The sequence below is a fragment of the Rhododendron vialii genome, chromosome 5a (assembly GCF_030253575.1).
Source record: "Rhododendron vialii isolate Sample 1 chromosome 5a, ASM3025357v1".
Lineage (NCBI taxonomy): Eukaryota > Viridiplantae > Streptophyta > Magnoliopsida > Ericales > Ericaceae > Rhododendron > Rhododendron vialii.
Genome location: NC_080561.1, coordinates 29,185,247 through 29,210,891, shown reverse-complemented (window position 1 = coordinate 29,210,891; position 25,645 = coordinate 29,185,247). Strand labels below are relative to the sequence as shown.

General features: G+C 36.3%; 1 protein-coding gene across 12 annotated transcripts; it reads left to right on the top strand.

Annotated features, from left to right (window-relative positions):
• Positions 1 to 2,913: 2,913 nt before the first annotated feature.
• On the top strand, positions 2,914 to 24,251 carry LOC131327359 (sugar transporter ERD6-like 5). Of its 12 annotated transcripts, none has more exons than XM_058360477.1 (20): positions 2,929 to 3,181; positions 5,631 to 5,693; positions 9,042 to 9,238; positions 11,571 to 11,633; positions 13,179 to 13,268; positions 13,357 to 13,416; positions 13,771 to 13,836; positions 15,252 to 15,317; positions 15,395 to 15,470; positions 15,554 to 15,618; positions 17,467 to 17,559; positions 17,637 to 17,717; positions 17,807 to 17,891; positions 17,989 to 18,032; positions 18,116 to 18,178; positions 18,253 to 18,312; positions 19,554 to 19,607; positions 22,786 to 22,845; positions 23,066 to 23,180; positions 23,824 to 24,251. In XM_058360477.1, exons 3-20 carry the CDS (start codon positions 9,050 to 9,052, stop codon positions 23,946 to 23,948), a joined length of 1,455 nt encoding a protein of 484 aa, XP_058216460.1. In that variant the 5' UTR covers positions 2,929 to 3,181; positions 5,631 to 5,693; positions 9,042 to 9,049; the 3' UTR covers positions 23,949 to 24,251. The 12 variants fall into 12 exon arrangements, with proteins under 12 accessions (XP_058216465.1, XP_058216463.1, XP_058216462.1 ...); XM_058360478.1 differs by having other exon boundaries at positions 5,556 to 5,693; XM_058360475.1 differs by having other exon boundaries at positions 2,923 to 3,181; positions 23,066 to 24,251.
• Positions 24,252 to 25,645: the final 1,394 nt, after the last annotated feature.

Below are 25,645 nucleotides of genomic sequence, written 5' to 3'. Positions count from 1 at the left end.
TTTCTGTTACTTCTCTATTATTTCCTTAATAATCTTTATACTATTAATTTTGCGGATCAAAAAAAAAAATCTTTATACTATCTTTTTTCTCTTTTATTTATTTAATATTATTTAAATGTTTCGATTTTCAATCCGGTTGAATCGGTGCAAAGATTTTATTTTTTTTATCATTTTATCTTCAATGGTCATAATGAATTTTTGACTTTAAGGTCTTTCAACGAGTACCCTAAGGCTTCTTATTTAGTTTCAGGTTTCTCTTAGGTTGCTAATTAAAAGGCCTTAAAGCCAAAAATTCATTACGATCATTTATGATGAAATGATAAGAAAAATAAGATCTTCGCACTAGTTCAAACGAATTGAAAATTTGAATATTTATTTTTTTATATAGTTTATATATAAAAAAAAACGGGCGATTCTGGAGACCCCTAAAAAAACCTTCCAAAGTTTCATATCGAATTTTGATGATTTGAGCCGCTCAATGTAATTAAAACGTGATTTTAAGGGTACTCGCGAGAAATCAGCAAAAAAAATGATCGGAAAGGGCTTCATCCGAATAATTTTTTATTGAACTTTATTGAACGGTTTAATAAAAAACTGCTCAAATCAAGCTCTTCCCGGTTTTTTTTTTCCAATTTCTCGCGGGCACCCTTAAAATCACGTTCTTATTTATTCAATTATTTATTTTTCTCTTTTTCTTTATATCTTTTTCCTCTTTTATTTATTGAATATTTTTTTATATATTTTCTCTTTTATTTATCCGAAATACCCCTCCCTTTTAACTAAATTTTTTTTTCATTTAATTTCTTAATTCTTTTTTCTTATCTATTTAATATTGTTCATGCAATTTCATTTCTTATTTATTTCCTCGTTTATCTCTATTTATCTCTTTCTATCTATTTATTTTTTTCTCTTCAACCTCACTATTGTAATGTGCGCGCCGATATGAAAAAATTGACATATCTCGCGACTTGATAGGACAACATTGATAATTTTGGGCAGTCTAAAATGTGTTCAGGACAATTATAGTACTGCAAAGATCAATCCATTTAATCACCGAATTTGAAAAGATGAAAATGTTGATCTGTGTGCCAATTAATGAATGTGGCCTATTATTAGTTCAAAAAACAAAGACCAGATAGAATGGAACAAAAATGTTAATTTGTGTGTCAAAAAAATGTTAATTTATGTGTCAACACTTTATATATTAAAAAATTAAATATTCCAATTTTTAATCTATTTGAACCGGTGCAAAGATCTTATTTTTCTGATCCTCTTATCTTAAATAGTCATAATGAATTTTTAGCTCTCAGGCTTTTAACGAGCTCCCTAAGAGACCCCTAGAACCAAATATGAAAAGTACGAAAAAAATTTATGTGATTTTCGGTGAAAATTAACGAACAGATTTTTGAAACATGCATCAGATGAAGATACAGGATGGGCTGCTAGTTATGGAACACGTTTGCGATTGTGGTACGAAGTAATGGGTATAAGCGCGCCAGGAGCAGCATTTGGAGGAAATATTGATTAGAATTTGTGTTTTTATGTATTTTTATGTTTTGACAATATGTACTCAATTATAATAAAATAAAATTTTGTTTAAATTTATTATTGTTCATTACAAGTTATTTTTATTATTCATTGTTAAGACAAATTAATTAACTAATTAAAATAATATAAATTTATTAAGTATAAAGTCAAATTTAATTGAAAATAGAATTTGAGTTAACAAAAAAAAAAAGCAAGGAGGTAAATGGGAAAAGAAACAAAATAATTGAAAATTACAAAAAGAAAAAAAAAGATTCAAACTGGAAAGAAAGAAAAGGAAATAAAGGGGAAAAAAATCTAACTGAAAAGAAAGATAAGGAAATAAAGAGGAAAAAAAAATTCTAACCGGAAGAAAGAAAAAGAAATAAAGAGAAGAAAAAAAGAAAAAAAGAAGAAGCAAGCTGGAAACAAAAGAGTAGGAGGGGGAGGGGGGTAATAGTGGAAATGGGGGGGGGGGGGCGCGGTTGTGGGGTGTCAGGGGGTGGGAAAAGCAGGTCTCGAAATTAGACGTGGGTGCACGAGCATTTACACAGGCCACGTGGTTGCATATTGTGTAGTGGATGGATGGTAGTGTATGTAGCATCTGTCATTCTCCATTCACTACCTGTAAACTTGAAATGTCAAAAATACCCACAAAGGCAAAGCTTTGGACTCTCCAATCCATGGGCTTAATTGAAAAAATTGGACCAAATGTCCCAAGGAAAGTCTTCAATACACACCCCTTTAAAGTGTGTACCATATGCACCTATTGTGTGGTTCATATTGTGCCACCTCATAAAAAATTACTTGTAGGACCGGTCATTCATAACATTTTATTTCGTATCGTATCTTTTATACTAAAAATTCGTAACTTTTCAACAATATGATTCGTAACTTTTTAACAATAGATTCGTAACATTTTGGGATTCATAACATTTTGGTGTATTTTAATAAGGGTGCATATGATACACACTCAAATAAGGGGTATGTATATGTCCCACCCTTTCAACTTTCTTTTAATATCAGATTAGAAATGATGTATTTATAGAAATTAAATAAATAAGATAGGGGGGTGTGTGTGTGGTGGTGGTGGTGGTCCGGGAAAAGGGAGATGGGGGGTTCCTGGAAAAGGGACATGGGGCCGGAGTTTGTGGTGTCAAGGGGTGAGAAAAGCAATTTGCTCCAACTAATTTCAGGGGGGGCGGTGGTGGTCCGGGAAAAGGGGGGGGGGGGGGGGGGGGGAGGGGTCCGGGAAAAGGGACATGGGGCCGGGGTGTGTGGTGTCAAGGGGTGAGAAAAGTAATTTGCTCCAACTAATTTCATGTGGTTGAGTTGGTACTCAATTTATCACGTGGTTGAAGTATAGCTTGGAAGTTGGAACAGTGAACCACCAACTCCCGCTCTCCACCATACAACTAAGGGACACTGTTGTACTTTCTCTCTCTCTCTCTCTGTCTCTCTCTCTCCACTGTCTTTTCTCTTTTGTTTGAGGGGAGGGAAAGCATGGAAGAAACGAGGCCTCTGCTTGTTGAAAGAAGGCCTGATATTGCATGTTGAGCCAGCAGCGAGTGAATATTCTTCATCCACCACCACCACGGCTGTTCTTCTCCTCCCAACCTTTGTTACATTCACTGATTCATTTGATTCTGGTTGTGCTGTAAGTACTCATCAACTATACATACTCCCTCCGTCCCTTTTTTTATGTCCAGTATTTCATTTTGGACTGTTCCTTAATAAGTGTCCATTTTGTAAAGTTAGGGGGGTAAAAGTTGGTGTATTGTCTATTTTGTCCCTAAAAGTAGATTTTATTTTGAAAAGTTAGTGAGTAAAAGTGTAATGATGATGGGTAACTAGGAAAAGTGGAGGAAAAAGTTGATGTAAAAGGTGTAATGATGATGTCTTTTTAATAAGTTGGAGTTACGAAGTAGGACACTTAAAAAAGGACGGAGGGAGTACATTTTTTTCGAGAGGGAGAGAGATTTAGGCCCACTTAAGCTTTCTTTCAAAATTTTCTTTTTTCAAAAAGAAGATAATTTTAAAATCAAATATAACGAAAATGAAAAATAAATTTTTAATTTTTTTTGCACCGTTTAAAAGACCTCAATGAGATCTATCAAACAAGATTCATATAAGTAGAAAAATTATTTGCGTAAACACATAATTTTTTAGTTTGAAATTACGTTCTTTTTCAAAAGGAATGTTTTTCCAGAAACTGGAACACCACCTTATATGAAAATTGACACACTGCAAAAGACCACATTGGCTCTATCAAAGGATAGATCCTGAGCGAACGAGTAGTGGCGGCCGCCATTGCAAGAATTTTGAAAAATGACATTGCAAAAGACCTAATTAATGAGCACGGAACTTCTTTCTTCTTTTTTTGACAGAAAGAGAGAAGATTTTATTCATATGAGAGGCGAAAAAATAATGGACGTCCACATTTGACAAAACTATGTGCAGCCCGATTAATTATTACAATCACATTTGACAAAACTAACATCGCGTACAAAAAATAAACGATTGTTTTCGAACTAAGCACAATCTTGGATGAGAATCGCCAACATCAACAGGTGGGTCTTTTGAATTGTTGCAATTTCGCACAGTTACTTCCGCACCCGATTCAAGAGAAACCCATGGATTTTTTAAGACCATCCCCAACTTAATTTAAACCATCCCTAATGAGCTCGGAACTTCAAATACCATATTTATCACTATGTAATTTTTTTTTTGGCAAACTTCACTTTCTATCTCATGTGTGGTTTGAGCTATGTGCAGCTACAACCCCTTAGGTTCAATTTTTACACCTAAGCTCCTTGCGCTTTGTAAACTTGTGCACACGCACTCAATTAATAGACTTGGCACAATTTGTTGCCGTTCTTCTTGTTCTTTTAGTCTTTGTAATCTTCAAAGATTAATAAAATTTCTTTTGTTGTTCAAAAAAAAATAGAAATAATGCAAAATTGACTAACTGAAACCCTGAAAAGTCCAATATGCTCTCATCTTATTCCTTGATTTTTTTGTTCCTTGAATCTATCCAATTCATCTCCTATACCAAAAATTAGATCCGAACTATTGATATTATAGAGTTTGCCGAGTACTATATCCATACAAAAATTCAAGTCAATCGAAATATGAAAACCTCATGGTTGAATAGAATTTGCATGTTTTGAAATAAATGTTCACATTTAAATTTATCTTTCATTTCAACAATAATAATGTTCTCCGATCATTGAGCTATTGATGGCTGATCAACATGATTATTTACCGAAATGCTCTTTTCTTTTGATTAATACATTTTGAACGGCTTGAATTAAATTTTTCATACATTGGCTAGATTCAATAAACCCATTTATAAAAAATCGTTGTGTTATTATAAAATAATATCGCTAATAAAATATATGTTGGATGATACAAATGATTGTGAAAATGAAAGAAAAAGTAGTAATGAAGTACGGGTGCAATTGGGAAAGATTAAACACAACAATCAAAATAGAGAACGACATTTCACAGAGCACAAGGGTTATGGATGCAACAAAGTAAGCCCGAAAGGTTATACACAAATGACCCAAACCACACCGGAGTACAAGTGAAGTTTGCCCTAATTTTTTTTAAACTCCCATCCTTGTTGCCATAATCATGACCCCTTTAATCCATTTGGATTATTTTTTGTTCTTATTTAAATTTCTTTCGTATCTATTATTTTTTTGGATTATTGCTTTGTTATGATGGGAAGAGTCTAAAAAGTAAAAAATTAACATCGAAATCCAATTTTTTTAATAAAGACAAAAAAATTGACATATTTGCTTATTTTTGTCTTTATTAAAAAAAATTTGGATTTTGATCATAATTTTTTACTTTTTAAATTCCTCTAGTCATAAGGAAGCGATAATTCAAAAAAAAAATTTGACAAAAAATTAACAAATACGAAAAAAAATTTGAATGAGAACAACAACATAATCCAAATAGATTATTTGGACAAAATAGGCCTAAGATTGTGTGGGATTTCTAAAATTTTTTTAACGTGATTCAAGGGACCGAAATGCAACGGTACAAGGGATTTGAATTTTGAACTCCAATCTTGAGGGTTTATTACGATTGGTTTGTAGAGCGGATATTAATCAGAAGCAGAATCTGGAATCAGGGAGGATCTCGGCCTTACCATTGCACAGGTTTGTCCTCCCACTACTCCCCTCAATTATCTTCTCCCTCCCACCCATAAATTTGGTCCCCCACAGTACGTACCGAAATAATTTTTTGTGCAATATGAATCTATCTTGTTATAGACGGTGTAAAAAAAATTGAAAATTTATTTTAGTAAATAAATTATTTTTACGCTACAAAGTTTCGTGTAGTTCCCTAAAGGACCAACTTTATAGATGGAGGGCGTACATAGGTACATTTTTAGACGTGTGCATATATATAATCTTCATCTGAAGTGGTTTGGTTGAAAAACAGTTCGAAATTAATTGTAAGAGTATCCAAATGCTTTTACTGGCGAGAAATTGAGAAAAGATTGTAGAGCCGTTCGCTCACGAATCGTATTAAAATATAGTTATGTAAGGGTGAGATCGAACCAACAGAGAATTGTGATTTTTGTACGAAAACTAAGTAAACCTAAATTGATTAAACTCTAACCTAGTTAACAAAAGCGTGTGATTTTAATTTTAACTAAGGACTAAACAAGCCATAGTAAAATTAAATGAATAAAGTTGATGATTGAACAAACTTGATCAAAGGAAAGTGACTAAGGTTTCAGAATCCACACTCATATTTTCATAGCAATTACTAATAAACTTATATTTATTAACCTACTTTCCTTCACAGTAATTTGGTGGCTAACAACTTATGTACACTCTTTCTTGCCTAAATGTTTTTCCCATAAAATCATATGTATCCATTCGAAAACAAATCACAAAAGATATCCAATTCTTGAAATCAAGAGTTGCATAAGAGGGCTAAATAATTAGCTAGCAATCCCAAATCGTGGAAAAAAACATGATTGAATCCAAAATTATTAAATTAAAATGGGGTAAGAACGATTATTCATTTAAACTACTAATTTGATGATTTCACCCCCTCAACTATCATATTGTTACCTATTTAGTCCAAGAAATTAGGAATTTGAATGAAAAATGCCATGTAAGGCTTTGTTTGAGACCCTGTAGTGCAGATACTTGATTATGAGAGTCTTAGAGATAAAAAAAATTAATTATGACCTTTTAGAGCATGTACACCGGTTGTTATGTAAAAATGCTAGTGAACAGTGCAATTTTTTTATTTTACCTACTCACATCTCTTTCAACACCACACTAATGCTATCTATTTTTCCTATCCTCTATTAAGGTTGTGTTCTCTTGAACTTAACTTAAACTTATATTAAATAAGTCTTTGGGTTTATCCAAAAAAAACAAAAATAAAAAATAAGTCTTTGCGCCAAACTTTTGAGGGCGGTGCTACGCAGCATGCTGTGCACGGTAAATCACCGCCGCTCCGGTCTCGCTTCAATGATCAAAATCGTTCACTTCATAGAGCTCACGTAGAACAAGCGTACCAAAAATTAGCTTGATCGTATATCATTAAGTGTCTCATCCGAACATTATTATCTTGAAACAAATGGATCTAAAACACTAGATAAAATTCACTATTTTTGGTACACTTAATAATTTCAAGATAATAATGTTCGGATGAGACACTTAAGGATATCCAACCGAGTTGATTTTTGGAAAATTTGTTCTACTCGACGAGCTCTACGAAATAAACAATTCCGATCTTCGAAGCGAGACCGGAATGAAATGTTGGCCTATTGCGAAAATGAGAATATTGAGGTGGATGTGTGGTAAGACTAGACAAGACATGATTAGAAATAAAACGGTTCGTGAGATGGTAGGTGTAATACCCATAGAAGAGAAGTTAAGGGAAAATATGCTAAAGTGGTTTGGACATGTCTATTGTAGACCAGAAAATGCAGTAGTTAAGAGAGCGGATATGATATCTTTAGGTAGCAATGCTACGGGGAGGGGTAAACCTAAATTGACATTAGATGCTGTGGTATGCAACAATATGAGTATAGTAGGTTTGTGTGAACAAATGAATCTTAATAAAGCTCAATGAATGAAAATGATTCATGTAGCCAATCCGAAATGATTGAGACATAGGGCTCGGTTTACTCTACTTGACGAGCTCTACGGAGTGAACGATTCCGATCATCGAAGCGAGACCGGAGCGGAAGCAATTTGCCGTGCATAGCACGCTGCGCAGTACTGCCCTCCACTCCATTTAAACCTCAAGGGCGAAGATGGGTGCATGGACTGTTGGAAAACCGGTAGAGAAGATGGGAGTGGCGATGCAGCCAGGGAACATGAAATATTTTTGGCATGGGTACCGAACGTGAGGAGGTTCTCAGTACTCTTTATTTTAGTATATTTACATGAATTGGGCGGGAAGTTTGGTGAGGCATTTAATAGCCAAAAATGCTACGCTCGGTATGGGTACCAAACGTGAGGAGGTTCATCATCATCATCATGAACATCAGGTTCACCATCGAAGACTACCTGATTTCGCGAGACTACCTTAGGTTCACCATAGACTTCCACGGCACCCCCCTCCGCCCCCCATGAGGTGACACCACATCTAACGTGGGTTCTTCCTACTCGTGGTTCTATGACGATTGCAGCTATCGTCCAATCTTAAAAACGGCAGCGTTTCGAAGTGCTCGGAAGATAATGTGTTTGGCGAAACCAAGGTGCATTTGGAGAAGGTGGGAAGGGACTGTTGGATTTGACACCTGAAGTTGGAGAGCATTAATTCTGAGACTGGGTTTGTGATGGAGTTGGGTTCGAGCTTGGTTAACAGTGGGAGAGCATAACTCTGGAAGGATTGAGAGTATGCAAAAGGAACGAAAGAGGAGAGGGAAAATGACGGAGATGTTCTCCATTATTGAATCCATTCCCCCTCTCATTTGGCTCGTACATAGTTGCAAAATTCAACAAACCACTTGTGAGGGAGAGCCCATTAGAGCGCTATTGACAAATAAGGTACATTCTACCATTACAAAATCAAAAATGTAGTTCTCAAACATGATCACCAAAAACATTACTATTGTTTTCGGAATCAAAGATATATCTTGTATTTGAATGAAAATAGAATACAATGGATCAAGGACTCGCAGCTTTCCGAAGGGCAAAAAAAAAAAATTTTTAAAATTATTGAATTGTTCAGATAATTTGCGAGGGACGTCGAAACAAACCCCGCATGCCGATTTGTGCGCAATCGGTGCATGCTTGATCGGTAACCATAAATTATTCAAATGGAAATGAATAAATGATGGTACGTGAATACAATGGTACTGTTTATACCTGTTTCTCTCTCTCTCTCTCTCCAATCTTTGCGTTGTTTTTTTTTTCTTTCTATTTTTGTATTGTTTGAGGAGGATATATATCATATAGCATGGAAGTTGCTCCACCACTCAAATACTCTCTCTCTCTCTCTCTCCAATCTTTGCGCTGTTTTTTATGTAGCATTTCTGATGGAAGAAACAAGGCCTCTGCTTGTGGAAAGAAGGTTTGATAATGCTGATGGGACTGGCCACATAAATGGTAGTTCTGAGCCAGCAGCGAATGAACATTCTTCGTCATCATCCACCACCACCACCACGGCTCTTCTTCTCCTCGCAACCTTTGTCGCCATCTCTGGTTCAATTGGTTCTGGTTGTGCTGTAAGTATTCCACAATTATATATACATACAACCGTTCGTGGCACACACGGTGTGTGTGCAATTTTATAAGGGATAAGGTTGGAAAATGTTGCTAAGAGAGGAAGAAAGAAGGATTTGGGAGTACCGTAAAAAGCCTTAGGAGTGCGAAAAAACTGTTTGTATTGGGTATTCTGGGAATTCAAAAATATGAGCCAGGCTCACTTTTGAGATTTTTTTTTAAACGGCAAAAGAAGAATTTTATTAATTTTTGAAATGGTTTCAAAGATTAGAAGGATCATGAAGAAAGACATCAATTTTGAGATATTTATATATGAAAAATTGTCACAGTTAGGGTTTTAAATATTCCTACTGATCATATCGGTTGCAAATGTGAACTTCCTTCATTTTATTTTCTCACTTGAAAATGCCACAATATATTGTATTATACTTTATTGGTTATAAAAGTCGATTAATTAGAAAGAGATTCATAATACGTACCTTTAGAATAAGGCCAATCTTCAATATATTTAACAAACTTTCTGGATATTTCAAATTTTAAATTTTGGAGAATAAGTTGAGGTTTGAAAAGAAATTAATGAAATTCTAAAGAAATGAAGAAGGATGATCGGAGTTCATATAAATAGTTATATATTCTTTAAAATCACCTTTTGAGTTAAATATACTGTTTTGATTTTTTCAAGATGAAGATTGGGTTGGAGATGCCCTTAGAGATCAGACTTTACGGGTTGGAGATGAGAGATGTCAGAGAAAAGTCTATTTAAACAACCTTGGAATTCTATAGCAATGACGGTTATTTTAGGCAGACAGTATTTCTTAAGTTTCAAAATAAAAAGTATATGATGTTATAAGTTGCACATGAACACCAAAACAGCAATCTTTCAATTTACAAATAGTTTGAAAACAATGGAAGATTGAATTTGTTTTAAAAATTCCAGTAATTTTGCTTAGCCAAAAAAAAAAACATCGTGCTTCCATGAGCTGCTCATTTAACAAACATGTGAGCCTCGTATCAAGAGATTTATGCCATGTTTGGAATGAGAGGAAAAGTAATGAAATGAAATGAAAAGAAATTAAATTTGGAAAACAGTGTGACACAAATTTAACATTCTTAATTATTTATTTTGTTGTTTTCCTCTCTGTTTCCCCCCAACCCAAACAAGAAATATTCTCTTTCTTTTTGTAAGTTCCAAACAAACACTTAACAAAACGAAATTACTCTGAGTACCGATTGAAAAGTACCAATAAGGTACAGTACGGTTTGCAGAGCTCACCTCGGAGTTCTACACAAATGATACAAGTAGCTCAATCATTTTAAAATATTTTTTTCAAGTGGCTTCATAAAAAATCAGCTCAATCGAATAATTGCAAGTGCTTGATCCAATGTACCATTTTTTCATTAAAAATGATTCTATCGACTAATGGATACCAATGGTGTACATACCGGGTTACGATAGGAGAACTTGGCTAGTGTTTACAATGGGGTGGATCGGGGCCGAATATCAGTATTTCCGTCCAGTCCCCGATTCTCAACAGAGATTTACTTTTACCCTCCATCCCCACCCCAAACGGGAGCCAGGATTCTCGTGGGGATTCGAAGTTTTTTGAATTCGGAAGAGAAAAATAATGAATTAAAGTTTTTAAATAGTAAAATCTCCCTTTCCTTTTTCTATCATTTTCTTTTCGCTCACTTTCTATCATTTCCCCTAAGTTCCAAACAAAGCCTTCAAAATTCAATTTATTACCTCAATTAAGAAGAGGAAATGAAGCTACTATGTAGATTTGGCTTTAAAAGTGAAATAATAACTTAGTTTTTATCTTTATTAAAAAAAACTGTATTTGTTAGTTTTGCGTCAAATTTTTGTAGCTTATTGATTTGTCTCAGCAAGAGAAATCGGAAAACTAATTTTTTTTATTAAAACTCATAATTTCTTTAAAAAAGAAGACAAAAATAAAATTTTGTTCGAAACTTATAAATTTTTTAAAAAAGACAAAAAAAAGTTATCTTTTTGACTTATTTTTGTCTTTATTCAAAAAAATATGAATTTTGATTAAATATTTTTACTTTTTTAATTTCTCTCGCTAAGACGAATTAATAAGCTACAAAAATTTAACGAAAAACAAATAAATACAAAAGAATTTAAATAAAGACAAAAAGAAGAAGTTACTTTACTTTGTTCAAGTTCTGAACAGATGCGGGAGGAGATCTTACCTGCAGTATCGCCAGAGAGTGAGTGTCTCTGTGTGTGTGTGTGTGTGTGTGTGTGTGTGTGTGTGAGAGAGAGAGAGAGAGAGAGAGAGAGGTATTTGATGGAGGTTTATGATTGGTTTGTAGAGCGGATATTCATCAGCTGCGGAATCTGGAATCAGGGAGGATCTCGGCCTTACCTCTGCACAGGTTTGTCCTCACTACTATATATATTTATACGTGCGCATATAATTTTCATTTGAAGTGGTTTGGGCGTCAACATTTTGGAATTAATTGTAAGATTATTCAATTGCTTTTAATGGCAAGAAACTGTCAACAAAAATTGGTTTATGATCAGTGTTTCGTCTAATCACTAAATTCTCCGGAAATTGATAATTTCTGGGAGAATTAGACTTAGATTATGATGGTTGTTCATGAAGCCAAGACTGACAACATATTTGGAAAAAATTCTATGAAAATTAACCAAATGTGAAGAAATGACAAATCAAGTAAACCCCAAGGGGTTTGGCCAACTGAGCATGAGAAAGCTAAAGCTATTAATTGTTTGTCCTCTATGAGGTCACATGTTCAAATTATCGCGGAGGCCAAACATTCCAAACCTGTTTGCCCGGTCGTCGTTAACTTCAGGGCCCAGGCCCGGAATTAGTCGAGGTGTGCACAAGCTGACCCAGATATCCGGTTATCGAAAGAAAAAAGAAGACGACAAATTGGGTATATCACACTCAGAGCTATCAAAGAAGGATTGCCAGAGCGTTCAATAAGAAAGCTGTTCGCATAAGCTTGAATTTGAAATCTTCTTGAGGCAACCACTTAGCTTCCATTTCTATCCATCCAAAGTTTAAAAAATATAGGGAACAACTGTCTGGTGTGTGTGTTCACACTTACAATAGTGTAAAAGCATGTATCTTGGTGGTTATTCCCCACATGAAAGAGAGAGGGAGAGCTTAAGTGCAGACTGCAGAGTACGTATGCAAGGGACACAACTCATCAGTTGGGCATTTATTTATGCCTAATGGCTTTGTTTTTTCTTTTTTCCACGCTCCTACACGATAAGTAGGCGTTTAGTAGGTGGTTTATCTCTTTGATTCATGTCAAGAACCCAACAACCAATTACTAGAAGAGACAATTCCCTCTTTTATTAGTTAATTCGGAGGAGGGTAATGAACCAGACTTACCGATGAACTTCCAGAACTGAAAAGTTGAAATTGATGTCTTTTATTTTAGATTTCAGATGCCGAGGTTGTCGAGTGGAATTGAAGGACAGATATGATTGTCTCAAATCTATGAATCCGGCATGTAAAATCTAGGTCCGTTGCTAACTGGACAGTTAGATGTGTTAGGTTCATTGGTTGTAGAGTGAACCAACTAAAACCATTAGCGACTGAAGATTTTGTCTATATGTTTTTGTCATGTATTTTGAAAGGTGTGACTGCCTAATGTAAATTGTAAAGTTGTGAGATTCAGATTATTGTTCTGCTCAGCACTGCAGTACACTTCAATTGACTGATTTGTAAAGTAGAAGATTGTTAGATGGTTTTCAAGCATTACTTAGTTCTTTCAAAAACCAAACAGGCCCTTAAATGAATATTACGAGCAGTTTCCACATAAACTGTAGATCCTAAGCTCATGTATATAATCCAAGAAGTTACCATGCTAATCATATTTGACCCTGTTGTTTCCTCAGAAAATTTTCAGTTGGGCTAATTTTGTTCAATGTTCCTACCCCTCCTGCAGTACTCAGTTTTCGCTTCAATATTCAATGTTGGAGCAATGGTAGGTGCCACCGTGAGTGGCAAGATAGCAGATCTCATTGGCCGAAGAGGGGTATTTTTTTGTGTATACATTGGATCTCTCCAAGCCAAATTTGGTTTTTGATTCTTCTATGTTTGCCGTTTAACTCATTATAATGCAGGCAATCTGGTTCTCCGACATTTTTAGCATTATGGGGTGGCTTGCAATACTTTTTGCCAAGGTTCTTTTCTCGGAATTTTTTGCTTTCTCCCCCTTATGCTATGTTAGGATCTCTTCTCTTTTTTTTTTTGTGGTAAATACGATGTCAGGATCTTGTTTTGAACTAAAAGATTATTGCAGCAGGATTGGTAATCATTACTAGCAGGTTGGGTAATTCTTTTCCTTAAGTTCTTAACAATTTTATTTATTTTTACTACATATTAGTATTAACAGAACAACAAAACTTAAGAAAACTGTGAGTTGAATTTCACAAAAGAAATCAAGTCAAGGGGTTTTCAAATTTTTTGTTTTTTTTTTTGTACTTGTTCTCAATTTGTTAGACATGTTTATATCAGTTATTTGATGCTTTTGAAAGGGTATTTGGTGGCTCGACCTTGGAAGATTGGCATTGGGATTTGGTGCGGGTATTCTTACATATGGGGTAAGCTTTAAGGATTCATCTCCAAGATTCTCAAAAACTCGCCTTCATTCCCAATATATCGTGCCATTCTGCGAATATATCACGATCAGCAGCATTACATCATATCGCGTGATATAGGATCGTCATTGTACCGTGAATATATCTCGCGTACAGATTGTTCTTGGCTAATTCTCCTACTTCTCGACTTCATATTGCAAGATCAATCCTTCTCGTGTGGCATCTCCTTTTCTCGGCCCAAACTGGCTCCTGAATGTTGCGATTACTTGCGAGTTTTACTTAAAAACTTGTTTGGACCATTGAAGACGCGAGATAAATCCTTCTCGCGCCGCATCTCCATTTCTCGGTTCAAACCAGCTCCTGAATGTCGCAATAAATTGCGAGTTTTACTGAAAAACTCATCTGGACCACTGAGACAGCCGTCACGCGCCATTTTCAGGCGGCGCGTGACACTATGTTCAACGTAGATCGTTACTGATCCGATATTGTATCACTCCGATGATTTAAACCATGGTCTCAAAAACGATTTCCAATCACCTCGACCTCGACGTTTTCCAACTTTTTAGGCAGTGGGCTTCCGTCCACGATTTGTGAGCTAAAAATTCACCATGTGCTAGCTCTGATACCACATGATGGGATAAGAGATACAATATCACTCACAATACACAAACAACTTATATTAATTTCTCTAAATTACTTACACTCTCAAGCAATACAATTCACTCTCCCACTCTCACATACATAACAGGTGGGGGAAACCCCCTTGGGGTTCCCCGATCTTGCTCTTGCTCTCGGCCCTCTCTCTCTTTCTTATCCCATACTATTACACCACATACATACACCTACTTGTACATGCAAAAGCTAAATCACAGCCACACACATCAACCTAGCTTCCAAGCTCTCATTAATTTGCCCAGCAAACACAACTTCTGGTGACCTCTCACACTTACTCTCAACTGTCATTTTGCTCCTCACCTGACACACACAAATGGCCCACTTACATAATCAAGATTATCTCTCAACAGTTAGCATATCTATAGATTTTGTAATTTATGTTGTGCATAACTAGTTTTTTTTTAAACCTTTGGCGTATCTTAAGATACAGGACATGTATCCAAATATGATGCATAAAATGAAAAAAACGGCATGACGTATAATTCCTGTACAAGTTTTTTAGCAGTATTTTGTTTCTATTTATTTTCCAGTTCTCTGTAAGTTCATAACTTTATATGTGGTTCACTAATTTAACTATACCTGTAAAGCATGACCTGAGCTCTTTTTTTGGATAATAAAAAGAATTTATTCACTTGAGTAAGTAATACATCAACGGAAAAGAATTGAAGAAGACAATAAAATCCCCTCTAAATCCTAAAACAGTGATGTTGCTGACCTGAACTTGCATTTCCATTTCCAAACAGGCATCTATATATGTTGCTGAAATCACACCTAAGAAAATTCGAGGAGGATTTACAGCTGCTAACATGGTAAAATCTGAACTTAGTTGATTTGGATAAAAGGTTCAACTCTTTGTTAATTGGTCTGCATTTTGCGTGTTTAACAGCTGATGGTATGTGGGGGTATATCCTTAATGTTCTTCATTGGAAATATCTTGACATGGCGCAACTTGGCTATATTTGGTAACTCTTGAGTTGCCCAGATACCTTCACCATTGTCTAAAAGCAGCTCCATCTTATTGGCTTTCATTTTGTTATGCTTACAGGACTGGTTCCATGCTTGGTACAATCGGTAGGCCTGTTCTTCATACCAGAGTCTCCAAGATGGTTGGTGAGTTTGAATTCTACTCGCATTGATTTTAGAGCAGTTATTTTTAGACAGCCTACCTAAGGAGTACTTCTACCTTGAAATCTTCAAGCTTTTGTTGAACATATACTGTTTGGTTCGTCTATTAGCTCATCCAAGGAAGCTTCGTTAATTATGTACTCGTAGGCATAGTTGTTAGAAACGTACAATTCAAGATTCATATTGTACAATTCGACACGATTTACTGGGTCATCAATACGAATAAGCTGCCTAAGTCAGAAATAGTAGTGAATAGTAAGTGAATAGGCTCGGTGAATCATTGGATTCATTTTCAATTTCCTGAATTCATTTTTGACTTTTTTTTTGAATTTGTTGTTGGAAAAGGGTTCCACTGTTTTTTTTTTTAAGGTCTTTCCGTCTTTACTATTGTTACATGCCGTCTTTTGTCTATGTTTCGCCTTATGTAGTCTCAAAAATATATTTCTCTCTTGTTAAGTAATAAGTATTATAAGAATCGAAAATGATATGTGTACCGAAGGTTTTGTGGGGAAATCGTACCGACCGGCCTCGCCGGGCCGTCTCAGGCCACCGAACAGCCGATCCGGTCCGTCCAAAAATTCTTTAAAAAAAAAAACTGAGGGGGCCCACGCGGGAATCAACGGCATCCGATGTGTATAGGGTGCTTGATCTAAACACCCGTAAAAACGGGTGTTTAGATCAAGCACCTTATACACATCAGATGCCGTTGATTCTCGCGTAGGCCCCCTCGGTTTTTTTTTTTTAGAATTTTTGGACAGACCGGATCGGCCGTTTGGTGGCCGGAGACGGCCCGGCGAGACCGGTCGGTACGATTTCCCTACAAAACCTTCGGAACACATAGCGGTTCTCTATAAGAATGAAAGATTTATTACGAGAGTGAATTGAAAATGACAAAGAAAAAATGGAATACAATCACCCTAAAGACAATCTAAGGGTTTTTTTTGTGTGTGTGTGTGTGTTGTACTTTTAACTCTTTTTCACAAAAAGAACCATAAGTAGGATCCACAAATCCTCTTATCTTGCAAGTTGCAGTAGATGCAGCTCACCTATTACTCCACATTACTTTCAATAGTTATTTACAGTATACATTATTATTGATTTAGGTCTAAAACTTTCATTTATAGTGAAAGTTTTTGCTACCCCAATAATAAACATATGTTTCCATGTATTATAGAAATCATAACCGAGTTGGAGCGATTCATGATTCAGAAAAGGACCATTTTGATTCTCGATTCGATTCACAATTTGACCATGGTCTTAGGTGAAAGGCCCATTTTGAGCTTCTGTGATTGATTGCTTTCATTTTTCCTCAATGGTTTTGAACAGAAAGTATGTCAAAGAAAAACGTAGTCAGATTATGTCAGGGCACTTTATATAATGGGTGGGAGTGTACAGGGCGAATCCTTTGAATTTCAGTCAGTGGTGACAGACATGAACTTAACTCGTTCGGGATTCGTATCGAGTAATAAAGAACCCTTATTATTGTCTATGTCCAATAAATATAGAAGCTTAAAAAAAAAAAAAACTATACACTACATAAACAAAAGGGAAGTGTCATAAATTAATACCATTGTTTCGCAAAAGAAGGATTTGAATAAATAGAAAATGGAGGTGTTTTAACTTTCTGCTACTTTTTTGGTGCTGCTAGAGGGTTTGCTTTGAAAACCAGTGCCGACATTTGAAATTTTCCGTATCTATTAAAAAGAAGTTGTTGTCTTTTTGACACATGGGGTTCACTTGCACCCTCTCCTAATATGCATTGGCGGCCTATGCACTCGCATACGTACACGGGCATCTCTTAGGACTCTCAATATTAGATCTAAATGTATGCAGGCAAAGATTGGCCGAGAAAAAGAGTTGGAAGATACTATACAACATCTTAGGGGAAAGAAGGCAGATATTTATTTAGAAGTGGCTGAGATCAGGGTAATCCCCAACTTCCATTGTCAATTAGATCTGCGAATAATGGCATCATAACTATTCATTTTTGGGTGATATTACAGGACTATACGAAAACTTTTGATCAGCTCTCCAAAACGAGCATTCTAAACTTGTTTGAGCGAACATATGCTCATCCACTAACTGTAAGGTCATAGATTACAACAAATCAAAATTTGGCATGCTACCTTTGAAGGACATTCTGACCTCCAGTGAACATTTAAATCTCCTTTAGATTGGAGTTGGACTAGTGTTACTGGTACAATTTGGAGGGAACAACGGAATTTTGTCCTACGCCAGTTCAATTTTTGAAGCCGCTGGTATGTCATGAGTCATTGGTCAATTTTTTTTTTTTTTGGAAGTCTAGAATTAAGAGGAAATTAATGAATGAAATTGATTGTCCATGGCTTATTGCAGGCTGTTCAGTTAGTGTTGGGACAACAGCAATGGCTATTATTCAGGTTCTCAATCCTAAAAATGCTTTCACATGTGATGTAGCTCAAGAAACTTTTGAGGTAATTAGATCTTTTTGTTCTTTCTGCAGATTCCCTTCACTGCATTGAATGTATTTATAGTGGATAAATCCGGCCGACGATCACTTTTGATGGTGAGTGTGTGAAAATCCTGTTCATATTTTTCGGTTTTTATTGATCTTTGAGACCATGCAATGAGTGCTTGCAGGTTTCTGCGGCAGGAACATGCTTGGGAAACATTCTTGTTGGGCTGGGATTTCTGTTCCAGGTTTGTTCAAGAAGGAAAGTATAAAACCGAACCCATGGGCTTCTTTTACTTGCCGCTTCATTTGCAAAATAAGCACCCATTTCCTGAAAACTATGGAGGGGGTGGCAAAGTGCGCGCGCGCGCACCCCAGAGAGAGAGACAATATTTGTGTGTTCTAATGAAATAGGGGTAATTGTGTTCACCAATGTTCTAAATGGCGCTTGGCGCTAGTAGGGCGGAGACCCACCTCCAAGCGCTAAGCTGCCTAGGCGGCGCCAAGCAATTCGGCGTGTTTTTTTTTTTTTTTTTAACAAACCATTATCCAATCAAACTATATTCTATGTATCCATAATGCAAGTTCAAAGTTCTACATAACCATAATGCAAAGTTTAATGTACAAACCCAAATGAAATTAAGTAGTAGCAACTAGCAAATAAGTTGAATAAGACAATAAGTAGAAATAAACGAGATCGGAGATCCCTAATGCCAAGTTCAAAGTTCATCTCCTTCCTCTAACTCTTCTCCTCCATATCCTTCCAAAACTTGATCTCCATTAGTTTAATACTATACATTTTAGGCCGCCAAAGGCCTCCAAAGACGCCGACGACGCCACCAAGGCCCGCCAAGGCCGCCTAGGCGGCTGCCAAACCTCCCTGGGCGCCAAATCAAACGCCAAGGGGTATTGGCGTGGCGGCAGGGTACCTCCAAGAGCCTAGGCGGCCTCGGCGGCCGCCATTTAGAACACTGGTGTTCACCAGAACCTGGAGATTGGGATTGGATTGAGTTGAGGACATGTTTCAATGTGTTCGTAAAATACTAGTTGCCCAACGATGACATGGGCATCGTTTCTTTGCATTAGTTATTTTGCGACTAAAATGGTGGTCGGACAATCAATAGGAAACGCCCGCCATATATATTTCATCCAATTTCCTTTTGGCCTGAAAAACTTTGCCTTTAGTGATTGAAAACAGTTTAGCTTGTCATAAATGATTTTTGCTGAGCACATCTTCGGTCAGTTATTATATTGGCACTAAAGTATTGTTACTAACCTAAATATTACTCAGTGAAAATTGACATTGGTCGACTGAAATTAATTTAATTGACAAAATAATTTAGATATGCGACTAATAATTATTTAATCGGTGATTTATTACTTTCTGCGACCATATTTCATTTAGTCTCCTAATGTGCTATTTGTTGTAATGGCCTGCTTTGTTTTTTGTTTCTTTGATTATCTCTGAAATGATGTTTTTCCATGCTAGGGTTTTTATTACTCAAGCGAGCTCTGTGCTATACTGGTGTCATGTGGCATACTGGTAATGTCATGTAATTTACTCTTTTTTGTTTTCTTTTACATCTTTTCTGTATTAGTATCTCAAGTTGAGAGCTAAGAAGCACGGATACGGATACAGATACGGATACGTGATTTTTTCAAAAAGTAGAATACGATACGTTGAATATAAAAATAAAAAATAAAATTCCATTATTGAATATAAAAAAAACCTAAATTCAAAGAGGAGAGAGATGACAGTCGAGTACCGTTAAAAATCTAAAATCAGGTGAGAGAGAGAGACGAGAGAGAGATTTACATTATACGTATATATATATACATATATGTACCTGTATAGAGACGAGAGAGGGGACCGAGAGGGAGAGAGAGAGAGGCGCGAGAGACGAGAGGCGAAAGAGAGATGAGAGAGAGAGATGAGTGACGAGAGAGACTTATAGTCATTGGTCTATCGTCTTCTTCTAATTGTGGGAAAAAATGGTATATAGTCATAAATTCATAATTACACTCATAACCCATATATTTTAAGTAATAATATATTTACCCCCACGCGTATCCAAAACGTATCCGAGACGTATCCGAGCGTATCCAAAACGTATCGGGATACCAAAAAATAATTCTGAAAACCGGATACTCTAAAAAACGTATCGGACACGTATCTGGAGCGTATCCGTATCCGGTTTGAGTAGTCAATAGTTACCATTTAGTTCTATAATACATATCTCAACTTCTATAATACATATGTCAACTTCTACTATGCTGAAACTAACAGTGAATTCAACAGATTTGAGTAGTCAATAGTTACCATTTAGTTCCCCCAACGACAAACTCATCAGAATAAATAACATCCTGATCTATAGCTGAAAACTTCTCAATTCTCCAAGTGTAAATGTTATTTGCAGGATCCTTCACCATTGAAGCAGACTCACCTTTGCCCATATGTCTTATCACAAAAACCTCGGCACCAAATACGCAGCAGTCATCAACCAAATATCCATTGGAAGCATCATTAAAAGTGTCTACAGAAAGAAATTGATCAAAACCCCATTCTGTCTTCATCCTATGAAATCGCCTAATTACCCCTTCAGCATCTGCACACAGAATTAGTATTAACAATGAGGCTACGTATAACAGTACTAGAACTGATGCAACTGAGCTACAAAGGTAGCTACCTACCTTGGATGGTTACATATTTATCTCGGATTTGATCGAACACAAACAACTGGAAGTTGACATTAACCTCCCAACCAGGTGGAAGGGTTTCTGTATCTGCTATTACCAAGTGAAGAGAAATGTGACGTTCCACATTCATTTTCTCATTCCCGTTTGGGTGGATACACAATTTCCTGAAACAGAAAAAAGAATGAACAGAGAACATTTAGGAGGCTATAAAAGAAGATTTGGAGATGAGAGCGCATTTGAAGTTTTGAACTAACCATTTGTAGCCACCAGCTTCAAATACTCCGGACGTATAATTTCCAATGTCAGCGTCGAGGAATAACGAGTATCCGTGCTTCATAGATCTCAATCTATGAAGCACTGACACGGATATGGATACAGGATACTAGTAATATACGTTATGAGTACAATAATCTGGTAAAACGTAAGATAGGATACGGACACGAGGAGGATACATTTCTAACAATTATATTTTTCTATTAAGTTCGTCTCATAAAGATTGTCCGGTCCCAAAACAAGAATTTAAAAAGAATACATTTTTGTGGAAAAATTTTTATTTTTATTTTTTTTGCAAGTTACTAGACATCAATAAGTTCTTTTAATTTGTGGGGAAAAAGCTTGACTTGTTTTTTTTGACATAAATGCATTATATTTAAGTTTTCATTTTTGCGGATCTGACAATTTTTTGGGACGGAAAAATAAATTGTGTTTGTATTAGGCAGAAAAATAAAAGCAACATAAATAGCACATTTTATTGAATTGTTATATTTTGCATTGACAAAAGTGCAAAAAAAAAAAAAAAAAATTTATCATTAGCAGTGTGAGTGCGTGTCAGAGAGAGAGGGAGAGTAGAGATACAGACACACTAGGGTGTAGGGGGGCCGTGTGGTTTCAAATTTTAATAATAATCTAAGTTTTTTTTGTTTAAATAGCAAAATTATAAATGGTGGCCCGCCACCGAATAAAAATAGTGGATAGAAAGAGCATTTTCAACTATAAATATTGTTAGAACACATGCTTTGGATGGAGGATGAGTTTCTCACAAATGCTTTGGTTATATTTATTGAGAAGGAAATTACTACAACAATTTGTTCTAACTCAATCATAGATGACTTTGGGATCTAAGGTATCATTAAATTCCATTTTGATATATGCTTGAGAAACTTTTATTTTTTCACCTTTTAGTTGTTTTTAGTTTGTTAATATCACCTAGATATTGTGTTCTGTTATGGGTATTATTTGGTCATTCAAATATTTTATATTCTTGAAGGCCGGCCCCCTCGTATACAAAATTCTAGTTCCGTTCCTGAGGGAGAGGGGGAGAGTTTGTATCTGTATATAAAGTTGGAACACAAAAGCTTGTGAAGGAGAGGCTAAGAAAATGATGATATGTATATCGACTCCAGAGGCTAGGGTTTCTATAATGCAGATGTATGTATCAACTAATCATCTGATGTGGTATATCAGTGTACGATCTATGTTTTATTTGCACTTTGACCCTTATGAAATAGTTCAAAAAGTTTTCATTTTGACCTCGCTGTATCCCTAAAGTAATCCAATGTATCCCATAAGTATCCCACGAGCATAAATGTATCCGAAATTAGAAACTTTTGTGGAAAAAAAAGAATACTTTTTGCCATAGTATTAGGCGCATATCGGTATACAATACACGCCCGCTGGAAGACTTTTTGGAGTATCCATGCTTCATCAATGTCAATGAAAGACGTTTCGTGGAAGGACGTTGGTTTAGGCTGTAACCACTTGTCAAGTCCCTACAAATCTTTCATCATGTCAGAAATAAACTTGAACGTTAATGGCTGGGTGCTCGAGCTCTGAAAACCAGTGGCTGTTGTCACTGGCTTAAGAGTTCACATAATTCTTCAGTTTATTTTGTATAGAACGGAATTTTAATTAGAGTTGTCACAGGCTTTTAAATTGAAAATTTCTTTGCTTTGAATGTAACTTTTTGGTTTCTAAGATCGAGTTGTAGGTCAGATGATTTAATTCATATATGATGCTCTATCCAGGTATATTTTGCATCTTGTGCAGCAGGCATGAACGCCACACCATTTGTTCTTATGTCAGAGGTAAATGTAATTCAATAAATATATTTGGCTGAAACTTTTAATCTCTGCTCGTGTGTAGCAAAAGAATAAATTTTTTTTATAACTCAGGTGTCCAGGCCAGCTTTCGCGCCTCGATTGATCCTCGAGGACCAATCCCACCGCCCCCTTGTGGGGGTCCCAATTAGAGCCATTAATAGTATTTTTTGTTGCATAGACTGAATGAGTTTGGTTTCTATTTCAGATATTCCCCGTGAACATAAGGGGCTCAGCTGGAAGCCTTGTGACTTTTGTCTACTGGTTTAGTGCGTGGATTGTTTCCTACAGCTTTACCTTCTTATTTGACTGGAGCTCACCAGGTGATGCTTTTTTAAGAGTCAGGATCCTATGCCCTCCAAAAAACCTCCCCCTGCACTCCCAACTCCCAAGCGCACGCTGTGGTGGGAATCTAGAAACATTGAATCTCGAGGGCCCGAGGCACATGAAAACTCTGATACCTTAGCAAATTACGCTTTGGAAGGAACATTTTGATATACAGCGCATGTTTGTTTTCACACGATGAATTTAGAGATCCAGCTTATGGCAAAGTTTTTCCTATTTAGTTTCTTAATTTTTCTTGGAAGAACAGAAAATCGATCTCAAGGTACAAAATTTTGAGAGAGTAGCAAGTTTAGATGATTGGTCATAACTATATTTTATGTTTTACTTGAAGGATTTTGAAAACAAACACTTTCGTTGATTATTCAATGCTCAAACAAGTACACATTACCAGTTCAAAAAAAAAAGTACATGTTATGTCGGAGCAATATTCTGGTGTTGTAGTTTAGGATGCATGGTACCCATTCCTAGTACTGGAAGTTCCCAATAGGCGTCGTGTTACTCGGAGTACATTGAGGACATGAGACCATAAATTAAGGACACGGGATACCATGCTGCATATTTGTGTCCCTTTGTTTGTGTTTAGTTTCCATCAATCTTATTAGTTTGAATTTGCTGCTTCAGGAGTATTCTTCATGTTTGCTGTGATGTGTGGCTCAACCATTCTATTTGTGGCAAAGTTGGTGCCTGAGACGAAGGGTCGATCTCTAGAAGAAATACAAGCATCCATGACTCATGTTCTGCAATGACACTTCAATGAATACTACGAGGGAGATATTCCATACAGTACCTGCATCACAATCTCTCGAAATTTAAATGAATAAATGTAAGATGCAGTTTTCATTTCCCTCATAGAAGGTTTCACGACATCATGATTTTCTTGATGTTAAAATTGTGTTAGTCTCGGTGGTTATGTTTAGCTATTGTGATCATCGAAATGTGCCACCAATGAAGGCCATTTTTTTGTTGTTTGTTTAAGGGCGTTTTTAAGTGTTTTCGGGCAAAAGATAGCTTCATTTAAATGGAAAAATATTGATACGAGTTTGAAACAATACTTTTAGAGATTTAAACGAAACATATGTTGAGAAAGTTACATATGTTGAGAAAGTTAACTGGCAAACTAAGGCGACAACGCGGTTGAAGGCAGAGGATAAGAATACAGAGATTTAAACGGCACATATGATGAGAAGGTTTACTGGCAAACTAAGGCGACAACGCGGTTGAAGGCAGAGGATAATTCCCTGAGGTGTTGGCAACCACCTTTCACCCACCTTCACGTGTAGCCTTCAATGGCTTGTTTTCTGTTGTAATCTTGTACGTACGTATTGATAGGTAGTGTATAGGGTGTGGTCCATGTGGAGATACAGAGTGAGAGAGAGAACCAAAGAGAGGGGTTTTCATGTAATCTGTTATTTGATTTGAGTAATAACAATTGTGAAGTTTCCTATCATTTAGACTACAAAATACTGACACGGGTTTGAAACAATACTGTCACGGTTTTAGATGTCACAATTGTTGAGTAGGTTTATTTACCAAATAAGTCGACAGACAACCTAGTGATTGAAGGTAGGGGATAAGAACACGGCTTTCTCATGCCGAATCTTCTAGAGAGCAGCGTTATTGCCTGGTTTGGGCTTGAAGATGGAGCAGGGACATGGAGGAAAGCAGAGCAGGCAGCGAAGACAATGCTTGTGACTATATGAAGAAAAATGTCACTTCTGAAGTGGTCTAAAACTTGGAATCAGTGCTTCAATGTGTTTATCATAGAAGTTAGAGTGCTGCCAACAGTTTTTCAGCTAAATCTATCTCCTTCAGGGAAGTTAAAAAAGCTGTTTTTCACATGCATCCTAGCAAAGCGCCAGGACCTGAAGTCGTGGGGGCAGGTTTTCTCCTTCAGGGAATTTCTTTATTCTTGGGGCATCTCCATCGAAGCATCAACCGCACCCACTTTTGTGCTTATCCCAAAGTTCAGTGTCATGTGAACACGGAGAAACTCTGCTATACGAGTCTCTGCAATTCACCTTACAAGGTTCCTTTCATGGTGTTGGTGAAAAGGCTTCAGTAGTTCTTGCCTCGTATTCTCAGTGAAAGCCAATGTGCTTTTTATCGCATGAACAATGATTTTGGTCCTCAGATAGCTCCGCGCTACATAAAAAAATACCAGGTATGGTCGAACCTTTTCTTTGGCTTTGAATCTTGATAGGAGTATGGCATATGATCAACTGGGGTCAGCGTTTTTCGTAGCTATATATCATGCCTAAAATGGGTTTTGCATGCTGAGGAATATATAGATAGGATGCTTATGGGCTGCATTCCTCTATAGCCATCTGGTTGTATAGACCCTTCTTGTGGACTTTGATCCTTCATCTCTCTGTTTGTTGCTGTTATGTGCTGGAAGTCGAACAGGCTTAAAAAGAATCAGGTTTGTACCATTCTATCACTACAT

Bases quoted from the DNA above. Each gene is read 5' to 3' on its own strand.
- LOC131327359 (XM_058360475.1), top strand. From the start codon at position 9,050: ATGGAAGAAACAAGGCCTCTGCTTGTGGAAAGAAGGTTTGATAATGCT. The intron at 17,718-17,806 runs GTAAGGTCATAG...AATCTCCTTTAG, and splicing joins CATATGCTCATCCACTAACT to ATTGGAGTTGGACTAGTGTT. The intron at 18,179-18,252 runs GTGAGTGTGTGA...GAGTGCTTGCAG, and splicing joins GCCGACGATCACTTTTGATG to GTTTCTGCGGCAGGAACATG.